The 24,519-nt window shown below is 44.7% G+C and overlaps 2 protein-coding genes across 2 annotated transcripts; both read left to right on the plus strand.

The window, feature by feature from the left end:
• Positions 1-12,045: 12,045 nt before the first annotated feature.
• Positions 12,046-14,807, plus strand: LOC124406890 (spidroin-1-like). The gene is made up of 4 exons (XM_046882554.1): positions 12,046-12,102; positions 13,616-13,952; positions 14,026-14,373; positions 14,459-14,807. The coding sequence occupies exons 1-4, from the start codon at positions 12,091-12,093 to the stop codon at positions 14,692-14,694; spliced, it is 933 nt and encodes a 310-aa protein (XP_046738510.1). The 5' UTR covers positions 12,046-12,090; the 3' UTR covers positions 14,695-14,807.
• A 6,858-nt stretch (positions 14,808-21,665) lies between these two features.
• On the plus strand, positions 21,666-22,568 carry LOC124406664 (fibroin heavy chain-like). Its single transcript, XM_046882173.1, has 3 exons — positions 21,666-21,696; positions 21,779-22,115; positions 22,185-22,568. Exons 1-3 carry the CDS (start codon positions 21,685-21,687, stop codon positions 22,436-22,438), a joined length of 603 nt encoding a protein of 200 aa, XP_046738129.1. The 5' UTR covers positions 21,666-21,684; the 3' UTR covers positions 22,439-22,568.
• The last annotated feature ends 1,951 nt before the right edge of the window (positions 22,569-24,519 follow it).

Consider the following 24,519-nt stretch of genomic DNA (forward strand, 5'->3'; position numbering starts at 1 on the left):
CGACTCGGGCTTACACGATTCGCCTCGCAGTTGGTTCGTATACCTTGCTTTACAGCCAGAAACCTTGATCGCTGCATGGGTGTGTCCGTGTCGACCTCTTCCTCCCAGCCAGATCTCCTCGAGTATATAAACTGTTCCGCTCATTTCTACGTTGCCATTTCAATTCTGCGTGCTATCAGATCCGTCGCTGGGTTCGCAGGAGCGTTTTTTTTTTTTTTTTTTATTTTTTATTTTTTTTTTTATTTTAGTATCGTCATCGATTCGAGAATTATATTCAAATTTCTCACGTGCGGAACAAAGTTCATTTCACTCTCTGAATATTATTCTTATCATTATTATTATTATCATAATAAGTTCTTAAAAATTGTATCACTTTCGATTTTTGAAAATCGTTTCTGGTTAACTAAATCAGGGGGAATTTATGGGTCGTAGTTTATGCCTTCGGGATTCTCCGAGGCACAGATGCTCCTGTTTATTCCCGTATACAACCCCCCCCCCCCGGTCCCACTGTTGCTCGATTGTTGCTGATTTAACAGGAAATTGATGCTTCACTCCCTGTCTTGACTGTACTAATTGTGAGACAACCAACCTGCACCCCAAACTTCCGACAGTAAATTGTCGCTGGGATTGATTGCGTTAGCTTCTCGATACCTTGTCAAGTCGAATTACTTACGTGGTATATATGTATATTAGGAATAATCGCTGTGAACTAATTCGTTAATTAATTAAACGGTGAAGTTGAGTAAACAATATTCATCCTGGTATTTGATAATAATTATTACTATTTATAATTTCAGGCACAATTTCGGGTGAATGTAAAACATCTGAAGATACGTTTAAGGAAAATGTTTAAACAAAATTATTAAACTAATGAACAAAGGTCAATTAATTATTTATGCAAAAGTATGATTGACTTCGATTTTGAGATGCGGTTGGAATAAAATTCAAGCTAAATTTGCAATCGGCAAAAACTGTAAGAGGATTCCAATATCGAAAATTTTCAATTTTTATTGCAGAATCGCTTTCACGAATATACGAAAAATTGCCTAAATAAATTTGAGGGGCGTATAAAAATGTGCATTAACTTTAAACGTTTCAGTTTATCACACTGAAAACAAATATTCGGCATATCTATCTTACTCTGTGTATTATACTCTGAGTAAAAAAGATTCGCCGCGTCATTTCATCGTGGAAGAAAACATCGAACACGGCTAAGCACTCTCTGGGCGGATGAAATTTGGTCGAAAACCCATTTGTCAATTCGCCATGTTCCGACGACATATAATGTCTACTACAGGCGTTGTACGAGTAAAGTTACCCGAAGCCGCGGTTTTGTAAAAGGTCGATCATTAGACCTCGGTCGGTTAAAAGTACCCGCAAAATTTTTCTTCCTGTTTGAATTTCCTCGATTCGAGAGAAAACCGAGCAGCCGGCTCGTTTTTCGCATGAATTTTCAGAGAAAAGAGGGAAAAGAATTTAAGTTCGAAATTTTAAAAGTTCTGAAAGCGGAATTTAATTGTTTCAGATTTTTAAATTGTCTCATGTTCGCAATTTCAGAACTTTGACTTGTCGGAGTTGAACTTGATGTTCCCTCAAAGTTTGATTTCTTTTCTTCAACTGTCACCGCCAAAAATTTCTGATCTTTAGCTTTGGGAAGTTTTGAAATTCGAAATTTCAACCTAGCTCGAAAAAAAGGAGAACAAAAGGAAGGAAAATACTAAAGAGACTTTTCGCCCTTCTCTCGTTAAAAAATTCATTCTTCACCCCATATTTCCGCACCTAATCACTCGCATACGACGATTATTATGCACAATTAGTGCACCGCGTGACCCGCAGTCGAGAGACGCCGATCTGGTTTATACCGCACAGTTGCTGCTGGTTTATCGGGTGAAATTCAAACTTGCGGACAGAGCAGAGAATTCTTGTTAGAAAGCTGATATAGCCTAGTTTAAATTACGCGTGATCGCGCCATACGCGTGCGACTAAAGCCCGCTTGACTTCTATTAGCTTGTGGGCAACAATCCGTTATCTCAGCCTCTCGCCGATTATACATCATGCGATGTATTAACAAGCAGCCGCAATAAATTTCGCCAATTGATCTGAAACTCCTTCGCGGGAACCGGCAATCTCTCCCCCCCATTTTCTGTCTCTTAGTAGCAAACTTGCTTTTACAACAATATAAAAAAATTGAAATTAATCATCATTAATTATCCCTTTTTTCATTAATATTTTTTCGCGACTGCAGTTTGTCGGAAAATATTCACTGCACAGGCAAACGAAACGACGAGAGATGCGATATGAATAATTCGCAATCTGCGGAGCGCTTTGAGGCCCAAAGCAGCACATAAGGGCCGGGTCCTCGTAGTCTGAAAGGACCTTTACTCCTGGCTGATTATATTCAAAGTGTAGTAATATGTGATCGTGACGATAGTAGTTTTCCATGATTAATCAAAGCTGGTCCAGCAGCTTTCCGAGGACGTAATTGTTCCGAGTGCACTGTGAAAATGGTTGCTTTTGCTGGTTACTCTGCAGAGACTCGCTGCAGCATCCGAGTATAAGATACTCGCTCACGTCAGTCTGTATCAGCTGTGAATACCTGTTAGGCGCACGTTGAATGGCGCAAGAAAATTTCTCGTCGCCGTTACGAGGTTCAACGATGAGTGTAGGTACACCGGCTATTCTCGATTTACGATCTTCGACGTAAATCCTTTCTTCTCGTCATCCCTCCATAGAGAAGGAGGATCGAAGAGGCGATAAATACGCGTGTCGACTAAACTTCGGATTCCTCCTGCACCGCGCCTCGTTTTAAGATCAGTAGGTATAATTTCTTCACATCGTGCATTCACAGTCTGACCTTTGTCGAGGATCCATGTTATAGGATCATGGGAATCGCGCGGCTTCTATTGCGTACGATTTTCTGCGGGAGGATTCCGGCTCCTTTCGATTACCACCTTCTTTCAGTGCATACGGTTAACAGGCCAGCTGATTTGCGCAACTTGTATATATGGTATACCGACCTAATAACTGCCCTCTTAATTATTCCGCGACTGCAAGGTTGCTCCGAGTCCGTTCTATCCCCGATAAGAAAAGTCCTCCACGTACACACAGACACAAATTCAACCCAGGTGCAATAAAATCCGCCAAGGAAATCGGCGAGCGTCGTTTCTTTTTTTTTTTTTTTTTTTTTTATTTTCATTTTTATTTTTCAACGGTTGTAACTCCGACGAATGGAGCAAAATTGCTTTCCAGACCGTAGAATGACGCCAATTTTCATAGTCTATCGTCTTAGCAATTTTCCAGATGCATTCGCAGGTATGCAGCAGCTGGCTTGATGCAGGCAGCTCCGTGCACTTGCAGAGCTATAATATCGGCGATCGATCATTCCTTCGAGTAATTGAGTCCTCGGAATATCGGTATGAATTTAGCTTCCGGCTGCTTCCGGTGTGCAAAGTGTCGCTTCTGATCGTCACCTGCCTTCGAGCCGTGCGACAATAACGAGCACCGATAATGACACTGATATCGGTGACGTAATGACCGGTTCGTCGTAAACGCGCTTCTTCGTGCTGCAGTTTCCGGTCTTGAGCAGCTCACTTCCGTCCTCCTTGTAAAGCCTCGCGATATCACGTTGCAAGTATACAGAGTTTTTCGACAAATTTCTTTACGCCCGATTCTCGAGGGTCACCCTTTGCTCCGAAATTCGTACGAGATTTGCGGTGCCGACTTTCCGCGAGAGATGAAATTAATTACGTCTTAAAAAAGTGAAGAAAGTAAAAAGCGAAATGAAAAAATTTCGTCTCCAGTCGCTGCTTTAATTCTACTCCTCACTGTGTACTCGGTTAAATGATTATTATCACGGCGTCATTAATCACGGAGCGAGAAGGGCGGCTTCATCAGTCTCCCATTCAACCAAGGGTGCATATCATACATCTTTGCAGTGTTTTTTACTACCCCAGACAAAGCATTCCAGCATAATGTAAAAGTGAAATTTTTACGGGAGAAAGTAGTCGCGCTAATTTCACGAGTTCAAAAATATTTGACATGGGACTCTATCCGTAACAGGAAACCACGAATCAACGATCGGTTTACCGCCGATCGACGCGTGGGTGAGAATCGACCTGATTTTGCTCGATGATAACGGAGCTGGTGATAAGCGTAAGGAGGGAGAGGTGAAAGCGTGCTCTAATGCATCTACGGTACACAGGATCAGGTACAGGATAACGAATGCAGCTATGTATATATGGGACGGAATAACGGCGTCACACCTGGATGGCTAATTGGAAAGGATAGATGAATAGATCGAGGCCCAGTTATCACCGACCGATAAGGAGGAGGCGGTTTAAAACCGGCTTTAACGGGGCGTAAAATTCAAAGAGGAGGATAAAAACGACTCGCAGGAATAATGTAACGCCGGGAAATCGGCTGCGGTATGCTGATGAAACTGATTAGGCGCAAGGTTCTGCGGTCGAGCCACTTTTTCACCCCCAAGAGACGGCCATTCAGATATTTGTGGACCCCGACGTCTCGGCGCTGCAGCATCCCAGAATGCACCGGGGCGAAGCTTGAGCATGTGGGCAACTGCAGCGCCCGCGCTTCGTAAGCGGAAATCTGCAGTTGGAGCTTCTACGGAGCCCGCTTGCATTTTGGCAAGCCAGATTACTCGCCAAAGGGAGAAAGAAAGAAAGGAGGAAGAAGGGAACAAGGGAGTAGAGTAGAGAGTAATTGGCCGGAAATCGTAATGATCTGCTTAAAACTATATCCCTTAACTTATGATTGCCTAAGTTTTAAACGGTGGAAGTTGAGTCGCGGAAAATGGGAATTTATTATGAATTAGCGAATTTCGAATGCGGAATATGTTTGCTATTTTATTTAACTATATGCAATCGTTTGATGCCGATGAACATGGTTGCGTTATTTCGGTGAAACGTATCGATGTCGATCACCGACAAATTATCTCTAATTTATCTATCAGACAATTATGCAATTGACACATTAACAAACGAGCTGTATTATTCAGTTTAGTACTACGGAGTGATAATTTTATCCGTTTTACGGGATAATTAACGTTCTCTCATTTTCCTCCGTCACACGCAAACCGAGTTTCGGATAATTCCGTGGATTTCGTAGATCCGATATTGCAACGTTGCAAATCAAACCAATAATCGATTGTACCAGTATTAGAAAATTTTATTTTACCAGTCGCCGCTTTTCACGCTTCTCATTCCCTTTCGCAATGTTTTCACCGAAGTTACGCGCGGATGAAAAATTTTCACCGAACAAACTTATACATATTCGCGGGGCGAACGTCCGCTCATTTGTAGAAAGCATGTAGTGATTTCGACGTCATTTGCAACAAGTTAATTGATCGTATTTGAATCTCTTTTTCGGTCCAAACCAATCTCCGCTATAACTCGCGGGACAATTACGCGTCCGCAGTGTTATTGTTAGAATCGGGATTTTCCGCCACGCGGAAAACGATCCGCTAAAATATTCGCAATCGTAGAATTGTATGCAAGTTTCAGAATTGAGTACGTTCAAGCTGCTAGTTCTTCGCACAAATAATTCTGATTCGTATTCTGATCGCATCTCTGCAGACAATCAATATTAAAAAAAAAAATATTGTTTTCGAAAATCATGAACCTCGTGTGTGTTTTCAGATCTCAGTACCGAAGTTTGACCAATTTTACATTATTTTACTTTTTTTGTTACTTTTTTGATTTCCTCAAAAAACCGTAAAATTCGATGAAAGTGTGTTTGTGGGAACTTTGGAATTTGTTTTTTGTTTCCTCAAAATTGACCAGCGATGTTGTTCGCAGATTTATTAATAAATTGAAAATCGTGATTGAGATTAATTATCGAATGGATCGGTTAAATATCTCCGAAATAAAAATTGTGATTATTTCTGTTTTTGTCAATAATCTAGAGAATATTCGAAGTGATTGCGGTTTTTCTTACTGGGTATGAAAATCGGCTTTCAGAATCGAGAGAAGTTTGTTTCTCGATGGTCGCCGACTGCCGTCGAGCAGATAAAGCAGCTCAGCTCGCGCGCGCCTTTATATGTCCAAAGCCAAGCTCCGCAGGAATGTGGTTATTATTTAACATTTGCAGAGCGTTTACACGCCTGCAGTGGCCCTGGTTGCGATTTAGCGTTCCAAAGTCGACGCAGTGCACAGATGTAAACGCGTCGTTTGTCGACGAGAAGGAGGTGTAAGAGAAGAGAGAAGCTGAGAGCCAAAAGCCAAAAGCCAAAAGCCAGAAGCGGAAAAAGCAGAAACTAAATGCGGTTGAATCCGGACTTTGAAAAGTCTGAGAAGTTTTTATTCTGTACAGTTCTTGTAAAATATAAGGTCTAAACTTTTTGTCGTCAACTTACGACGAGTTGCCCGGTAAAAAGCATGGCGTAAAAATTAAAATAATCTCAGAGTCGCGGTTTCTTTGCTGCACTTGCGTATTGTGTTTATGCCGTGCAATTTGCGGCCCTTCAGACCTTAGTTTGCCAAAAGCGCCAAGTTGTCTTAACGAGTTTCACTTCTCGGTGACGTTTTGCACAGGGATAGGAAAATTCAGAAACAGAAAATAAAGACAAGAGAAAATACGATGTTTCATTTACGGAAATATTCTTACACTGTGAAAATTATTATTACATTCTTTTCTCTCGAGTTTCTTACATAAAGCCATTCACATTCACCGGCTGGTCTAACAGAATAAACGTGGCATGATTTCGCTGCATAGCGCGAATTGCGCGTTCGTTCGATCGATTAAATTTGATCGAGGAGTTGAAATCCTCTCACGTTTTTACTCAAGCTCATTAGCCGTCCCGAGTGCTGCAATGTAATCGCTGCGTGTTCAAGATGAAAAGAAATATAGTTGTAAATTGGCCCCGAATCTAGAATCAATTATCTCTAATCGTAAGGAGAAAATAAAATTCTCTTGTAACGTGTTGCGTCGATTCTCCGAGCAAGAATATTATTATTTCCACGCAAGACCGTTTACCTAGGTATTACATCTGTATCTTTATACGTTCATATTATACTTAGTTAATGTAAACTTAGTTTCACCTAGAAAATATTTCATACACGAAACACCTTCGCCTCTGCGCATATTATGATATTGCACACTCGTTTTGCCAAGAATTATTCCGCTCTCGGCACTTCCGTTTTATTATTGTTGTTATTGTTATTATTATTATTTGTCCGAAGAATATATATGTATTATACAGGATACCTGAAAATGATCTATGCCTTGGCTGTTCCTTCTGAAGTTCAGGAATTGTGTAAATTTTCAACCGAAGCAAGTATTCCCAAAAGTGAAAAGCAGTCTCGCAAAAAGCATTGGAAAGGAAAAAAATTTTGATAGAAACTGTGAGGGGCTAAAACCGATCGAACAGATTCAATTAAACTTTCGGTAGTGCAGTTGGACGATAAAAACAGACGCCTGTGTATAGATCGAGCGGGAAAAAAAATTTCCCGGTTTTGGCCTGAAGCCAGTAAAGCAAAAGGAATCAAAATACCTGGAGCAGCGAGACGTGTTTAAATCGGCGAAATTCGGCGGTGAATTTTTTTTTTTTTTTTGTTCCACATTTTTCCTCAATTTCTCTCTGTTTTTTACGATTAATCTAGCGGGTCAGGCGACCCCGGTTTTTCGATCCGGGAACACGGAAGCGTCTTGCGGACGGCGGTAGCCCACGCGGTTCGTTCTAGCGCGTGCATAGATAGATAGATAGATAGATAGATAGACGGCTGCATTCGTATCGGTAAACCGAGTAGAACGAGTCGAGCCGCCTGCTCCACCTATTGCATAACCGACTTTCGAGCTGCGCTATAGCCGGTGTGCAGTTGCGGCTGCATTTCATCCGCGTCCACCTTCGAGTCGACATCGAGGAGTTAGTCGTCGACTCCCACACGCCGATTGATTGTCGTACAGGAAACTAGGTTGGGGTCAAAAAGTGGAGGAAATGGACTGATAAGGGATAAGGGTTGATTTATGAAGATCGAATTTTAAGAGGGAGGAAATTTGGTTCGCGGAAATTTTTGATTATGGAATAGAGAAAGAATCGAATTCTCAAACCGATGAACGTTCGATAGAAAAGTCGGAATATTCGAATTTTAAAAAGAGATGAATTTTAAAACGTAAAAAGACGAAGCACAGAAAAATGAGAAAATTGAATTCGCGAATCTTTGTGTGAATCCGAATTACTGAATTTTAAAATATGCGATGCTAAAGAGTAGAAAGAAAAAAGTTTGCCAGTCATTTTTCTAAGTCTTATGATTCTGTAAATATTTCACGCTTTTGAAAGTTGGATATGTTATGAACCTTCTTTTCTATGGCTATTCCACTTTGTTTCTATCCCCACCATAAAAATGGAATTCCATTCAACAGTCTCAGGATTATGAAGTAATTAGTTTAATTACATTTGTCAAGTTTTCAAATGAAAATCGTCTACGAAGAAACCAAAACTTCATGCTTTTTGAATTATTTGTTGCTTTTAGAAAATAGCTCAGTTGACGTAAGCTTATGGAAAATTTCATCACCGTCTTTTAGTATCAAAACGTTAATCGTTAACTTATTTAATTGAATTGATTTTATTGACGAGAAAATTTTCACTTTCCTATTCAACGATCATATTTAAGTTTCCTTTCAAACCGCGATTGAATTAGACGAGTACAGACAATTCGTAGGGGTTAAGCCGACTCACACGACCTCCGATATCATCGTTGTAACCTGATTTCCGGAGACGAAGCTATTTCCGATTTGGAAGATAATAATTCTCACACCGCACGAAAGCGATCGACGTTTTTTTTTCCATTCATTTATTTATTAACTCATCTTTGCCAACCTTTGGAAAAACTGAAAAATTTGGAAATCAATTAACCGATCAAGTTAGACGAACCGATTTATCCGCAGCACGTTTTTACCGGTGACAAAAGTATAACAACAGAGTTATAGTTGTAAATTTTTTACGTAACACATGTAACGAGGATGTGAAAACGGGTGAAACCTTATTCATGAAATCGTCAGGAGATCCATGGGAACGGTTTATTCTCTTATATTTATTATTTACATACCCGTAGGTAAGACAAAGTTGTAACGTTATTCACGTACACTGAGTTACAGAGAACGGCGGGCACACCAACATCATGCATTGTAGTTGCGCTGCGCTATTATCTTAGACTAAGCCTCAAGAGCCGCGGTGTATTTGCCAGCTGCGGTTCGCCTCGACCGTTTTAAAGTGTACAATGATTACCTGAAATATCTGAACAAATGATCGTAGACGGCGTTTCTTGCTTGGATAAAGATATCGTCAAGACGGGGGTAAGAATCCAGCGTGCAATCGGATCGGCGGATTTATTGCTGAGCGAATTAATCGGGATTTGCAATATTTTTACTCCCCGAGAATCAAAGAGTGTTGATTAAAATACGACGAACATAATTTAACGTCTGCGGTAGTTGGAGTATAAAAAATTCAAAATTCTTACAAGAATGGAAATCATGAATGGGTGAAAAAGGGTTTGCCAATTTGAAAAAAAAAGTGCTCAACGAATACCAATGCCAAGGTTAATCCCGCGGGATTTATCGCCAAATCTTTGCTCAAGATATGAAATACCGGAAGCATCGTCAAGGAGACCCGGAAGTCGAGGTGCGACTCGATTCCACGCGTCTGATCAGCTGTTGCCAGGTTTTCCGGTGCGCATGGTTGACATGCAAGCATGTAACGACATAAAATAATAATTCAAAACCATCGAGTCGTGTAATTTAGACAAACGAGGATGCTTATAGGTGGCAGAAGCGCCGAACGTTTCCCGAACGATCGCGGGAAATCGAAATCAGAGAGTCAACAGGTGGCCGCCTCGTATCCGGGAGGATTTCGTCGCGTTTGCAAAAGAGGTACGAGGGGGTCTTCGGGGCTAAACTGTCGGAAATCGACTCGAAACGAAGGGAAAAAATCGGGCTTCAACGTTGCGTGGAAAACGCGGATTATATAGAGCGTTTTAGAAGTGCGCTTGAGGCGAGCACAGAATTGGTGCAAAATGAGCGAGTTGCATACGTGCCTCCGGGAGGCAATTTATTTCTGAAAGAATTCAGGTCGTCGGGGTCACTTGAGGCCGTCAAGCTTTTTAGTCGCTTACCTTTTAAGTTGCGATAGAACACGCTCGTTAATCGGTTCGATTAAGCTGCGCTCTTTTATAACCACCGAGCGATATTCCGGAGAAGGTTCAGTTTTCGATTCTTCGAAAATCCACCCTCCGGTTGCCTAATTTTACCCCAAAAATAACCGCTGACACTTCTCAACCTCGAGATTGAAGAATGGGCCGTTTTTCATGATCGCTGCTTGCTTTCTAAACCAAGACGCGGAGATTATCATATTATTTACGTGCCTTGCACCGAGACGGATTGTATGCACATACATATTTCTCCACGGGTATAAAATCTCTAACGAATGCGAATTATTATAAAGAAAGAGAGAGAGAGAGAGAGCCTTGCATGCTTTGTAATCGTAACACGGTAACCCCGACTAATTATCCGCCTCTTGTGGTATTGAAAGGAAAGAATTGAAAGATCGAGAGAAAAAATGAACCTGAAGAATATAATGGGAATAATGGGAAAGAAAATAGCCATTTTATGCACCGCTTATGCAACCATCTCCTAGGCACTAACGATGTGTAGTTCCGAACCTGATTGGTGGCTGCATTGGACTTCTATCCGTGCCAAGGTAACCACACATTGTTAGATATCTTGGAAAAGGCAGCTCAGAACTCCCGGCTCTCCATCTTGAACGTAAATCGCCTTTTAAATCCTCTAATGCGGCGATATCAGAACCGATAAAACGGTGGATACAACAAGACGGAGATGATTACGACTATGATGATGATGATGAATCTCCAGGCCACGGCTTCCTCGATTAAATTTCCCATGGCCTTGCTTTTCCTACGAAAATTCTAAGCCATCGTTTCTAACAGGAGAGAATAATTTCTTTGGCACGATGACTCCACACTGTAATTTGGGAACGGTTATAATTTATACGTCTTGTTAATCAAACACCCACTAAAAAATTATCTCGTGATTTTCTGAAAGAGATTACGTAAAATCTTGGAGAGGAAAATGTTTTCATGAAATGGAAAAACTCCTTGTCAAGTGGGTAAAAACTTAGATTGTCAAATTTTTGCAAATTTAACACGGAGGTTGCATGCATTGCTGCACCGTTTCTTCTCGTCGAAGCTCATAGATTGCTTTTCCAGTGCGAGGAAACAAAGAATTGCCTAATTGTTCTCTAAACATCGCTGACCCGAAGCTGTTGAACTCCGACGAATGATTTCCACTCTAAAATGATTAGACGAGTCGCAGAAACGAATTCTAGAGAATTCGTTCATGCAATAATTCGAGCAGCTGTGAATCGCGAAATTTGATCAAAGTCTGCGATTTCTACGGCGTTGAAAGAAAATGATTAAAAACCAGGATCAGATCAGTGTCTTAGAGTTTCCAAGAAATTCAGCTCAACTTCGCCGATGGTTTCTAGCCAAGACTATTTCGAGTATACCATCGAAAATTGTAGGAGAATTTAATCGTCAGAATCTGAGAACTGTGCAGAATGATTTGAAAAACGGTATAATCCGCAAGTATGGGAAAAGCGTAAGTGCGGTGGGAAATTGCGTCAGTCAGAACGCAGCGCAAATCTGCATAATCCTTAGTCGCGAGTTTCCCAATTTGAGGGTACCTACACCTGCAGAGGTTGCAGCCGTCGGTGACGGGCGCGGTAGGCGCGTAACGGCGGCAACCACGCCTTCAGGAATCGTCATAGGTGACCCGGTCCGGCCGATCGGCGATATGGAAGCAACGGAGGAAAGAGGACGGAGGGAAGGGAGCCAGCAACCCGCCACCTTCGCGGTGGCGGCTAACCAACCTCGGAGGATTATAGTTAGTTTTTCTGGGGCGGAGGCAGGGGGGTGGGATAGTGAGGCTTTCGAAAGGATGGTGATTGTGGAGCGTGGCCGGCGTGGCTCGCGTTGACTAGGGAGTATATAAGGCCCACCGACCCAGCCCAAGTCAGTCATTCACCGGACTAGCAGCCCAACCACCACCACACACTCACCAAACATGAAGGCCTTTGTGAGTATTCGGGCCTTCTCTTACGGCGAATTATCCGGGACCATAATCCGTACCTGAAGCCGCTTTTCCATCATCACGTGCTTTTTGAGAAAATTTTAAAACCATCGCGGTATCAGATAATAACCAGAGTAACAAACTGCTGGCCCTTTCATTTTTCTATACACTTTCTTCCTCGTTTTATTATATCGCTGCACTGCAGCAGTAAACTTCGATTCCATACCTCGAATACGCGACATTATTATTCCTTTGGTCACAAAACTTTTTACTACCAGTCGATAAAATCGGTCATATATATATATATATATCTATATATACGATTACGGGTGAACCCTTAAACCCGAAAGAGAATCCGGGAAGTATCAAACGGGACAACGTAGCTTCCAATGTTCTGAAAATTCACTACGATTGTATATCGAGGATCATAAAAATCGCTTCGGTTTCGTCTGATTTTGAGGAAATTTCAAGTCGCCGCGACATTACGGGACAATAAAACGCAGCCTCTAGCTTCCGGGCGAGTAAATAGCACCTTTGGTGCACCGTTGCATTAGCGAGAAAGGATGTGAAAGTTTATTCGCGAGTATGTATATCATGTAATATGAACATGCATAGAGTAACGTCGGTCTCTCACGACATTTGTATGTAACTGTTGTACGCGTGTTTCTCAGTGATCCGGGATCGTCAGCGAGACGTTTGACGTCGGGATAGCCGCGGGTGGTCGAAATAATATCGTTCGAGTGTTAATAATCCGGGATGACTTCCTTTCTAAACTCAACTTCCTATGTATAATCATGCAATGGAATCGAGTCCAAGTAGCTGCACTTTGACGAGGCAAAACGACGAAAGCTACACCCGTCGGTTGTAAAATATATAACATTATAGAGCTGCGGAGAACAAGCATCACTTTTCTCCGAGACGGTTGTTATAGACCGGGAATGAATTATGCGGAACCGTTACCACGGATGGTGATATAATCTATTCCAGTAGACTCGCTTCTCCCCTGACGTCGCGAAAGTTTAACGACGGGAATGGAAAATATCGAGTGAGTAATACTTTTTGCCGACTAGCCTGCAGCTCTCGACTGGTTAGTTAGCCGACTCTCGGACTCTGCCGCGATCCATAAAACTGGCTTAGAAAGAATTTTTCACCTAATACGGAATCCCGACCGGAATCGAGGCGTGGTGGCGAACGAACGAACGAACGACTCAGAATCGGCTCAGCTCGCCTGAACCAGATGGCAAAAATGCAACTAGCATTAGCTCGAGTTACGAAAGGTTGCATCATCACCACGACACGCCGCCTTTCCTCCTCGTTTGCCAATGGAAATTCACGCGGTTTTCTCGTCTCGGCACACGCGATCCTCGCGTCCGGTATCCGTTACCGACGTTAGACGCCAGTGAAAGCGAAGCATTAAAGCATTAACGACCGCCCGGTTCTCCCTCTTCCTCATCCCTCAACCACCGGCAATGCACAGTACCGAGGACTGCAACGAGATCGGGAAACCTCATTGTTCCAGATTGTGTTCGCCTGTCTGGCAGTGGCGACCGCTCGCGCCGGCATCGCCCACGGACCAGTCATCTCCTACGGTGGACACGGCGGCGGCCACGGTGCCGGCATCGCCCTGGTCAGCGGCGGACACGGAGGCCTTGGTGGAGGCTACGGAGGCTACGGAGGCGGATACGCCGGACACGGAGGCGCTGGCCTCAGCGGCGGACTCGCAGCCGGAGCTGGTACCGCAGCTTCTCTCCAAGGCGGAGCCTCTAGCTTGGGAAGCGGTGGTCTAGGAGCCAGCTACGCGGCCGGAGCAGCGGCCGCTGCTGGTGCTGCAGGAGTTCAACAGATCGTCTCTGGTGGTGGGTGAACCGAAATCCGATTCGTGCTAGCTCGCCGTCTCCCGCACGCCTAAACGCTTTTTTTCTTCCATAGGAGTGACCGGTGGTAGGTCCGACATCGGACCCGCGGAGGGACCCAAGGCCAACGTCGGACCCCAGAGCGGACCTTCCGATCTCGTCGGACCCCAGGAGGGCGCCAAGTCCATCGGTGGACCCCGTACCGGACCCTCAAGCCTCGTAGGACCCGCTGCCGGACCCTCAACCCTGGTAGGACCCTCCCAGGGAACCGCCACCCTCGTAGGACCATCCCAGGCGACCGCTAACCTGGTCGGACCCAGCTACGGTGGAGTCGCTTTCTACGCCGGATCCGGTGGAATCAACGGTGACGACGGTAGCTCTGGCTCCGCCGCTGCCGCCGCTCCCGGAGGTCTTGGAGGCGCTGGTGAGTCCCGGTCGACAAGCGACGGCGACGTCGACGCTCGAGAGCGAGCGATGCACTGCTAACAAGCCCGATTCTTTTCCTCTAGGTATCGCTCTTGGTGGAGGTGCTGGTTTCGGACTCGGCGGAGGATTCGCCGGAGGATACGGAGGCCCCGGTGCCATCGCCGTCGTCGGTGGAGGCCCAGGAATCGCCGGTGGAATCGGCGGCCACGACGCCGGAGTCGCCGTGATCAACGGACCCTCCGGAGCCATCCACGCCGGACTCGGTTCCCACGGAGCCATCATCCCGGCCCCAGTTTCCATCGGTCACGGCAAGTGGTAGACGGTCTTAACAGACAAGCGATCTCGGCTCGGCGACGGCGGCACACACACACACCAATCATCACTGCACTACCGGTTCTTCATCATGCGCTGCAATTTTACCCGCGGGGGGCGGAAGCGTCCAAAGCCTCTTCTCCAACGAGAGGAGGACGAGGACTGTGAAGAAGAGAATCGGAGGAGGAGGAGGAGGAGGAGGAGGAGGAGGTAAAGGAGGACCGCGAGAGAGGAACAGCGACGTTCGAAAACCCCGTCGCACCACTTATACGGGGAATAGACGAGAGACTGGCTGAGTTTAGCCGAAGGGACAACGAGAGAGTGCACAGTGTGAAACAGTGGACAAGTTACGGCTCAGGAACATCGAGCATCCATCGAAACCCGACGAACCAGGCGCGTTCTATTTTCTGAACACCAGCCGCGTTGCTCCTCACGGGTTTCCGACGTTCTTCACACGTCTGCGGATCAGTCTCTCCCCGTTATTCCACTGCCAATTTTCTCTCTCTATCTCTCTCTCTCTTTATTCCGTTCCGTCTTTTCTCTTCTCATCTCTCTCTCTCTCTCTCTGTCCATTCAATTCTCCGTATATTCTTGTTCCAAATCTCTCGGTTTCTATCTTTTGCAATTTTCTCTCACTCTTCCTTTCTCTAATTCTCTCTCTCTCTATATATATATATCTCGCCACAAGCCTACCCACGTATATTACATAATATCGTAATAATTATCTCCCTCGGAAGGATACCTCATAATCTCAATTCTCTACATCGTATTCTTCAATGTTGTTATTACATATACTCACTGCCGCACCGCATACATCTTTTTCTTTAACTATTATTATATTATTACTATAATACCTACGTATTCACATACTCGTCTACGCACATTTTTATACAACTCTGTGTATTACACACGTACATATGTATATATTTGTTTATTTTTTTTGCTCATACACAATATACATACATATATATATATATATGTATATGTTTACATATACACACAGGCTATATACACTCCCCTGTCAAACTGAAACATCCCCTAAAACAAGGCACGTGTATACCGTGTATAATATATAGTGCACGGACGGAAAAGGTAAACAGGCAAGTGAAAAATGGCTACCGGTAGATGCCAATGGTAGGTCAGCCGTTCAATTGCGAACGAACTAATGTACATAGAAGGCGCATCACCTCCCGCCGCCGGCCCCCGACCCCGCCCGACCCTCGCCCTCGTCTCACCCTCTTTTTGCGATCACGACTAGCACCCCACCACCACCACCACCATAGATAGATACCACGTATTTATAGCGTTTATACATTTATACAATACTTTATATAAAAATAAAGCATCAGTATTTAAAACTCAATACGACAATGTGTATTCCTTTGCTCTCTCTCTCTCACTCTTCACGCCAACACCCAACCAACCACCGCATCCACCGATCTCAAAGGTTCAAAAATACCATCAAAGCGAATTAACACAAAGATCAGCTCAATCAAATGTTCCACTGCAAAAACTGTTACTTATCAATGTTCAAAATTTAGTTCTGATTGTCGGTGTACACGCAGAAGACATGTAATACCCAGATTTTGCTGTTTTTAATTGAAGACTGCAAAACAACGATGAAGATGGCACGTAGGTAGTTGGTACGGAGAAGTTTTGGCGGTCGATAAGCTCCTGGACGACAAATGCGCCGCTCCGAGAATCTAGAAGATAAAAAATTGAGTGACGTACAATAATTCCAAAGCCGGGGGAGCTTTTCGGGGGAACCGACTATGAGTGAGTCTCGTCTCGTTTTTCACCCGTATAAGTCGTAAACCTGAAATGGGAATGGAGACGAGGAGAGATTCTTACTTTATGGAGACGCTGCGTATGTACTATATGTATGTATACATATACATTGTATGAAATACATAGCCTGGGAGTGGATCGGAGAATATATTAATAATTCATAAAGGATTATTTGCTTAGAATTAATGTCACCACCTGCGGCGTTGGTTTCGTTTAACCCCTGCCTTTCGACCCAGATTTAACCCCCGAAAATTATTGCACGGTCTGCTGTGCGTAATCAGAAATTTTGAATCAAGTTCGAGAAAAGTTCGAGGGAGACTTTCGCAACGCGCGTTAAAACTTTGAAAAGTTTCATTCTCGTTATTCGATTTGGACTTACGCGAATATCTCTGAGAGCTTGACGAAAATGGAATTGTCTTCGCGGTTGTATCAAGATAAACTTCGAAAAAAGTACGCAAGAAATCCCGAAAAATATTAAATTTTATCTACGACTTGTTTGGTACGATTTCTACAGACGCGAGAGGTTTTAACCTAGAGAAAGAAGTACTGCCAATTACACAAACTCGATCAGTCCATGATAGCGAAATTAATTGATAAACATGGCCCAAAAAATTAATACGAAAAGCTCATTGACGTTTATCAATTTCGTTCTATAAACTTCCAAGGCAACTGAATGAAGCTGCAGACTTACTCAAACTTCGTACAACGTGGGTTCCAGTCTGCCTCGTTAATGAAGCTGATACACGAACCGGGGTCCTGCACAGCCTCCGTTGTAAGTTGGATTACCATAGAGATGGGCTTCTGAAATATGGCCTGCATTTCAGAACAGCGAGCTTCCTGCAGACGCTTACATAGTGACAAAAAATAATGCAGATCTGCAGAGAACATTAAGCCAAAGCCCGTCAAGAAATTGTCGGGGCACTCACCCTCAGGCCAGGTTGATGAAGCTGATAGTGTCGACGACCGTCTGTGAGTTCTCTTTTCCACGAGAGCATCACTCGGATGACTGGCGAATTTGTCCCGCAGTCTGATCTCGCATTGTCATTATCCGCGGAGGCGTGAAGTTTCAACATTAACGGCGTGGCGTGGCGTCGAGGAGAGTCCGGAGGAAGGGGAGAATAAACAGCTTTATCAATTTGGTTCTCGCGAAGCGCGTCGGGAGTGCTTATCCAGGTTGGAAAGTCCCCGGAGACTTACTGCTGAGCTTTTGTTACGAGGTCCTTCAAGGAGCGTCGGAAACGTTGGATGATTTACCCGATTCGGCTCGACCTTCTGTTTCCATTTGCAGTTTAACCACCGAAATTACACGGACAGGTGACACTGCACCCGCTACGCCATGGTGTGGCAGTACGCATTACGCCGTGAATTACTGGCCCCCGGTTCACCGCAGACGGAATGTGACGCCGACCGCGGGTTTCCCGTCAAATTGTAAATTGCAATTATGAGGATTCAGTGCCGGAGTAACACCGTCGCGAAATCCCTTAGCGGACGAGAGGTAGAATCGCTTTTCAGCTCGACTTACTCAGGCCAAAAGACACTCGAGAACTGCAGTCATCGTCTCTTCCATCGTTGGTTACCTATTTTGCCCTTGCGTTGCCCTTGCTTAATTATTTGCAGAGTGTGTTTCGCAATTAGAAATAAACTCATACTCGCTCCTCCAACTTGCCGGTTTGATCCAACTTCTATGAACGACGTGCTAAGAGGATCTCAAGCGCTCTTGCATTCGCGGTCTTAAGTGCCAACAAAGGAAATGGAATTAGCAAAATCATAACCAACAATGAGTAGCGCGAGAGAGCGAGTGATACTCTAACTCAATCTCGAAAGCTGAGCAGCAGACCTTGTGGTTTCAGGCTAGACGAGAGCCAACCGGAAAAAAGGCCCGCGTCGTTTTTGCACCGTAAGGAAAAAGACTCTCTTCGCGGTTCTGAAACCACATCTTAGTCCAGCAGTGACGGCTGAGTGAGTTTAACCGACATTGAATCGTCGGACCGACGAAGAAATGGCGTCGTCCAACCGACGAGGAAAAGTGAGTCCGATGTTGAACAGTGCCAAGTGAAAATTTCAGGGTCAATAGTATCCAGGCGAGCGAGGTGAGCGCTTCTTTGAACTTTGTAGCGTCCATAACGCCGCTTTAAATCTTTTGTCAAGTTGCATCTAGAGTTAGATGTTGGCTGAGGCATTCTGCTCGAGCAGATGCCCACGAATAAAAGAAAGGCTCTGAGCTTCTCGAGGAGATCGCGAGACGTTGGACGGTTTTAGAAGAAAACTCCCACACTGCACACGCCGCATTCTTCTTCTAGTTTTGTTCAAGTCTCAAGTGGAGTGTGCCCCGGAGAATCCTGCGTCTGTACATAGCTCGACCGGAAGTGTCCTTCGCCAAGAGTTTTCACCGCGAATTTCTACCGGCTTCCATTCTTGAGGGATGGACGCCTTCAATTATGGACGAAAAGCTCAGTGTTTTTTTTTGTTTATTTTTATTTTGTTTCCTCGTTCCAAGATCCTCTTATCAGCTTAAAGGACGTTTCCTTTTCTCTCAATGAACTCCATTATAGACGCGGGGTGCGGTGAGGGGAGGGCAATTAATCCTGACGCTAATCGAGTTCGTCAAAGCGACACGTTGAGATTTCTACCCTTTCACCGATCGATGTGAGATTCCTGCTCGGCGGTTTGCACTTTCCATCAAGGTCGCGGTTACCGAGAAAACTTTGTCCTCGAGGTGACGACAGATACGCCGCTATAATTGTGGTAATAGTCTGATACCTGTTCCGTCACTCTCCGTTTCCGCGTTCAAAGTGTCACACGGACTTATCGCAGGGAAGGATCGAGAGCTCGAGTGTTTTTAAAATGATGTTTCGATGTCGAGGCTGTTTTTTTATTTTATTTTTTTAATTGTTTTTATTATTTCTTCTTTTATTTTTGCATGTGGGGTGAATCCGAAATCAAAACGTTTGACGTTCAACGTTGCGTGCAGTAATTCGAAATGATTGGAAACTCGATAACGAATAAGACACACAAAGCTCGCGACAAGTCAATTATTCAAGCAATTATTGTACACGAAATGAATTCTTCGGCTCAAATTTCCAAACGAACGGTCAACGTCGATTGACACTCTCGTTAATTTAGCAGCGAGCACCACGTGAACTCAATAAACGAAGCGTAATTAACGCAGTCGATAATTTCGAAACACGTGAATATAGAATCCCTAACGGGAGCCTGTGTGTTTGCTTTAACGCTGTGAAAAGTCTGGACAGAAGTTCGATGGTCCAAAAATCATATCGAACGTTGAACGTTTCAATTCAAAAACCCTCATTCGTGAGTGAAATCACAATTATTTACCAACCTTCGCAGATTGTGTACTAGAAGGGAGTTGAAATGTCAGTGTAATCTCATTGCTCCTTCCTCCTCCTCATCGAGAATTATTAACCTACACATCGAACCTTTCATCATACAACAAAGGCAACAAAGGCACGATGCATTGCAGCCGCGGAGGTAAGAGAGGCATCCATCGCAGTTTGCAGGGAATTGGAGCAAACATCGAGGTGAACGGCAAAGGTCGAGGCGTACTGGCGAACTTTGTGTTTGTTGGTACTGGCTGAGGATATTCCACGAGTTGTACGAATACTCTCTTCATATCCTCTGGGGCACCGGAGGAGACGAGCAGAATTTGGAGTCGGAGGTCGGGACGAGGACAAAGAAAGATGTGGAGAATGCTGAGAGGAGGGAGAAAACTGAGCCCTAATGAAAGCACCTGAGCCTAAAACGATCTGACCCGTTTAATTGCCGGCCTTAGAGAGGCGCCGAGGGTCGCCATATTCAACGATTGTTATTGGCTTTTTGTTTGCGGGATTATTGATTTTGGTCGAAAACTTATACGGGGCGGGATATTAGATCGGCGGTGAGGCTTGAAATTTGGCGAAGATGCAGCGAACGCTCGCACAGCTCGAGTGAGAAAATTCTGCAACAAAGAATAAAGTGGGTTAATAATTCTTAGAGTAATGAACCCTCGTCGAGGGGCTCGTGACGGCCCTGGTTACTGCCTAACTCGGCACTGCGCTCGGCTCGGACTTAGAATGTCTAAATTAATTCGGCAATTCCAAGGTATATATTCACGAGCCTCGTTCAGCTGTAGCACTGGAGGAATTAAAACGACGTATAACTTTGGAGATGCTCGATTCATAATTAAACCAGCCCCCGAGCTGTCCGCCATATTCTGTTTTATACGTACCTTGTACCCTCCACCACTACCACTACCACCTCCTCCTTCTCGTAAATGACGGACTTGAAAACGGGCGGGCAATTGGCGCGTCTGCGAAACAATGAATTTCAAATTTATATTCATTGTCAGTTTGTTCTTCCTCTTGACGTGTGTAGACACTTGCCATTAACGACGAGAACGCATACAATTCCCGAAATTATAAACCCCTTTGTAAACTTGTTGGTCGGTATTTGTTTTTAACCACGAGTGTTGTTCAGCCTCCGTTTCGTTGCTACGCTTGACAGTAATATCGTGAAATGTTTCAATGTCACAACAACTGGTTAGAGCTTAACACATTCAGTCTCTAATTGACGGTTCAGTTCGCTTAATATCGGAGAAACAATAACGGTGAATAAGCTGATGAAAAACCGCGAGCTCCAAAAACTTGTACCTAACAAAGCTTTAGCCGGCTGATTGAGCGAGAGAAATTTGCGGTAACGGACTGCGTGCCTCTCCCGACGTAAATTCGAGCCCCAAATAACAGAGTCAGGTTGAAATTCGTGCTCGAATCGAGGGGCTAAAATAATTACCGAGGATTTAACTCGGCGAGAAACTTGGCCTTAGACGGCGAGTCGCGGACTGCGGTTCGTGGCGGCCGATCGTGAGCGGAGGAAAATTCCGCGGCCTGAAAGTGGGTGGTGGTAAAAACTAGTTTTCCTACCCTCGACGCAGCGGGCCGCAAGGGCATTTTTTAGGCCTTCGACGACGTCCGGGTAACCTGCAGTCACCGTCGGAAGGGACGGTTTCCAACAGGCCACGTACATAGTCACACAGGCCGCGAATGGGTGTGGCGAGGTTACCACCTTCAGACACAATCGGACCATACCGCGGAGCCTCGGAGGTATTATTATTCGCGGGATCAGTGGGGGCGCGAATCAGGATGCCAGAGTCCTATATAAGCTCGGTTCGACATCCAGAGTCTATCACCACTCGACGACCACTCAGTCAGTCAACATGAAAGCCTTCGTAAGTATACAAATTTAATAACCATAACAATGATAATCATATTAACAACAACAATTTTTTTCTCCTCCTCGTCGCACCCCAGATCGCCCTCCTCGCCCTCATCTCCGTGACCGTCGCGACGCCTCGTGAACGTCGGAGTCTCTGGGGTGGTGCCCATGGCGTCGCGGTTGGTCTGGCTGGGCCAGTCCTCGGAGGTGCTTCAGTCGCTGGGCCGCATCTGGGCCCTGCATCCCTCGCTGGGCCTGTCGTTGGTCCCGCTCATGTTTCCGGAGCTGTTGCTGGCCCCGCTCACGTCTCCGGCAGCGTTGCTGGGCCCGCGGTTGTCACCGGGTCCGTAGCTGGTCCCACCTGGGTTGACGGAGGCTGGGACGGAGCTTGGGGTCACGGCTGGAACGGAGTTGCTGGATGGGCTGGCGCAGGTAAATGTCCGATACAAGCAAACCCCCAAATATCCTGTGTCAACACTGAAATCCAATCCACTTTTGTAGGATACGGACTTGGAGCTGGACACGGAGCTGTTTTGGCTGGGCCTGCGGCCCATGGAGCGGTTCTAGCTGGCCCAGTTGGACACGGAGCGGTGATTTCTGGGCCACACTCAGGAGCGGCTGCTGTGTCTGGACCCAACGCTGGGTCTGCAGTGATCTCAGGACCTTCCGGCACCATCTCCACCCATGGCGCTGGATACGGAGCTGGAGTCCATGCTGGACTTGCCCATGGATGGGCTGGACATGGTCACTGGTGATTTCCACGTGTCCTCCCTTGAGCTTCTTAAGAAATTAACTGACTGATCCTGGCTCGGTTCCCTTTCTCGACCTCCGATTCTGATCTTTTTGTATAATAAATATCGAATAAATGCATTTTTACATTTGAAATATGATGTCGCTACGTTCATTGAGTGTTTATCCCGTTCACCTTCGTCTAGTAACAATCGTTGAAAACATTTGAAAGTATTCACGCCAACGTAAATCTGAAGAGCTGATTCTCATTGTTATATATACAATAATTGTCGCAAACTGTGACGACGTTAATAACGCATAAATAAAGTCTGATTATACTCATAAAACTCGGCGCAATTTACTCCACTATAGCTTGCACTCTGCAATCAGGCGATTTGAGGTTGCCTAAAAGGCATCAGAACTTCCCATTTCTGGTCGGAAGCATCGACCATATTCCACCCAGTCGCTGCTTTGAAGCTGGACTCAACAGAAGAAGACCACCGTCATCTGGTTGGTACATAAAACGTGGATTCTAGCATCATTCAAACGCCCTGGACCGATGCACTCACGGATCGACCAGCAAAGGCTGGGCTCGTGGCACGGCTGGTTTACAACTGCAGTGCCAGTTGATCGTATCTGAATCGATCGAATTCCTGGGGTTGCACAAAGTGGCGACAGTCTCCGAGTACAGACTCAAGCACCTTCCTGTTCAATGCTTCACCCCGATTGAACCTTGTTTCGATCGATTTTCCCTGCATGGGTTTCTACATATTTTCTTTCAAACAACTTTTGTCTCTGGCATTTTGACACGCGCTGAAGTATTACGAAAACTTTTTTCTACCCTTTCTCAGATCAATGTTTGATACACAATGAATTGCTCAAGCTATAGCTTGTTAACTGTAACGCAGCCAAGGAATTTTCTAAAACATGTTTTCCTCGTCGTTTCAAGCCCCCGATTTTTTACGATTCTCTAAGACAGACGCACGGGGCAAAGGTCGGACGTTCTGATCAATTGATCGCCCACTCGATGTGAATGGAGGGTTTCGAGTGGCCGCGACAATCTGTATTACGAGCGATCATTTTCCTGATCTATGATTATAACCGCAATGGCATTGTCACTGGAGCTTGAAGGCTGTTGGCGAATACGTCCGGCACGCGCGTTCCACGCCTGACCTCTGGCACCTACGTATGTACCTATAGAGTCTAAGACTTGCACTGGCTAACAAAGGATCTATAACTCGAATTAGCCATTGGTGTGGGAAGTGCAAACTCAGTGTGTCGATAATTTCTGGAGTACGTGCCTGCGAGGAGCGTGTGGGTAGGCAGGAATTTCACTCTCCACTTACGTTGCCCATTTCGGAGTGGCAAGATGGGGAGGTGAAAACACGCGTGGCATAAGCGGAGAGTAACTTGACCAACGATAATAACTATTGTATCGAGTTACAAATTTCATACCAACTTTCTGTGCTTCTCCATGTATACAGTGTAATTAGGAGGAAACACTAACAAGTCTGAAAGTTAACGCTATACCGTAAATCGAACCGTCTCGCATTCTCTCTGTCGCTGCTTTGTACCGACCAACGAAACTGTAGGGTTTTAACGATAAACGGGACACGTATTTTTCCCGCGTATTTATTTGGGGGTGAAACTCAAAAGTTTTCGACCACTTTTGCAGACTCAGTTTAACCCTAATTGATCATACTTCTGCAGGATCGTAATAACTGTCACACTGGATGAAATTCACTCCGAACGTGATAATTTGCTTCGAAAATGAGTTTGAGAAATCTATAAAAAACAGATACCTTGGTATAGTTTAAGGATCGCAGAAAAAGTTCTCTCAGTTTTCCTGACCAAAATTGATTGTTCAAATATTGTAAAGAATCGACAAATTTAAAGAAAATGCTAAACATGTCGAAAAAATAAGAATGGCGCCAAAAGGTTCATTTCCACGACTTAGGGACTCTACTAGGGGTTTGAAAATTGATTGAAAGCAACAATAAATGAATTGTAAAAGCGAGATGTTTTCGGTCATGCAAATGGGTTTCAAGTGAAGAATATATTTTTTTTACTCGAAGTAAGGATTGAACAGCAGCTCAATCCTCGAGGG

This window comes from Diprion similis, chromosome 1 (genome assembly GCF_021155765.1).
Source record: "Diprion similis isolate iyDipSimi1 chromosome 1, iyDipSimi1.1, whole genome shotgun sequence".
NCBI lineage: Eukaryota > Metazoa > Arthropoda > Insecta > Hymenoptera > Diprionidae > Diprion > Diprion similis.

What these genes read in the sequence shown, in the direction of transcription:
- LOC124406890 (XM_046882554.1), top strand. An exon ending in TCAACAGATCGTCTCTGGTG is followed by an intron (nt 13,953 to 14,025) that starts GTGGGTGAACCG and finishes TTTCTTCCATAG; the next exon opens with GAGTGACCGGTGGTAGGTCC. An exon ending in CGGAGGTCTTGGAGGCGCTG is followed by an intron (nt 14,374 to 14,458) that starts GTGAGTCCCGGT and finishes CTTTTCCTCTAG; the next exon opens with GTATCGCTCTTGGTGGAGGT.
- LOC124406664 (XM_046882173.1), top strand. An exon ending in TGCTGGATGGGCTGGCGCAG is followed by an intron (nt 22,116 to 22,184) that starts GTAAATGTCCGA and finishes CCACTTTTGTAG; the next exon opens with GATACGGACTTGGAGCTGGA.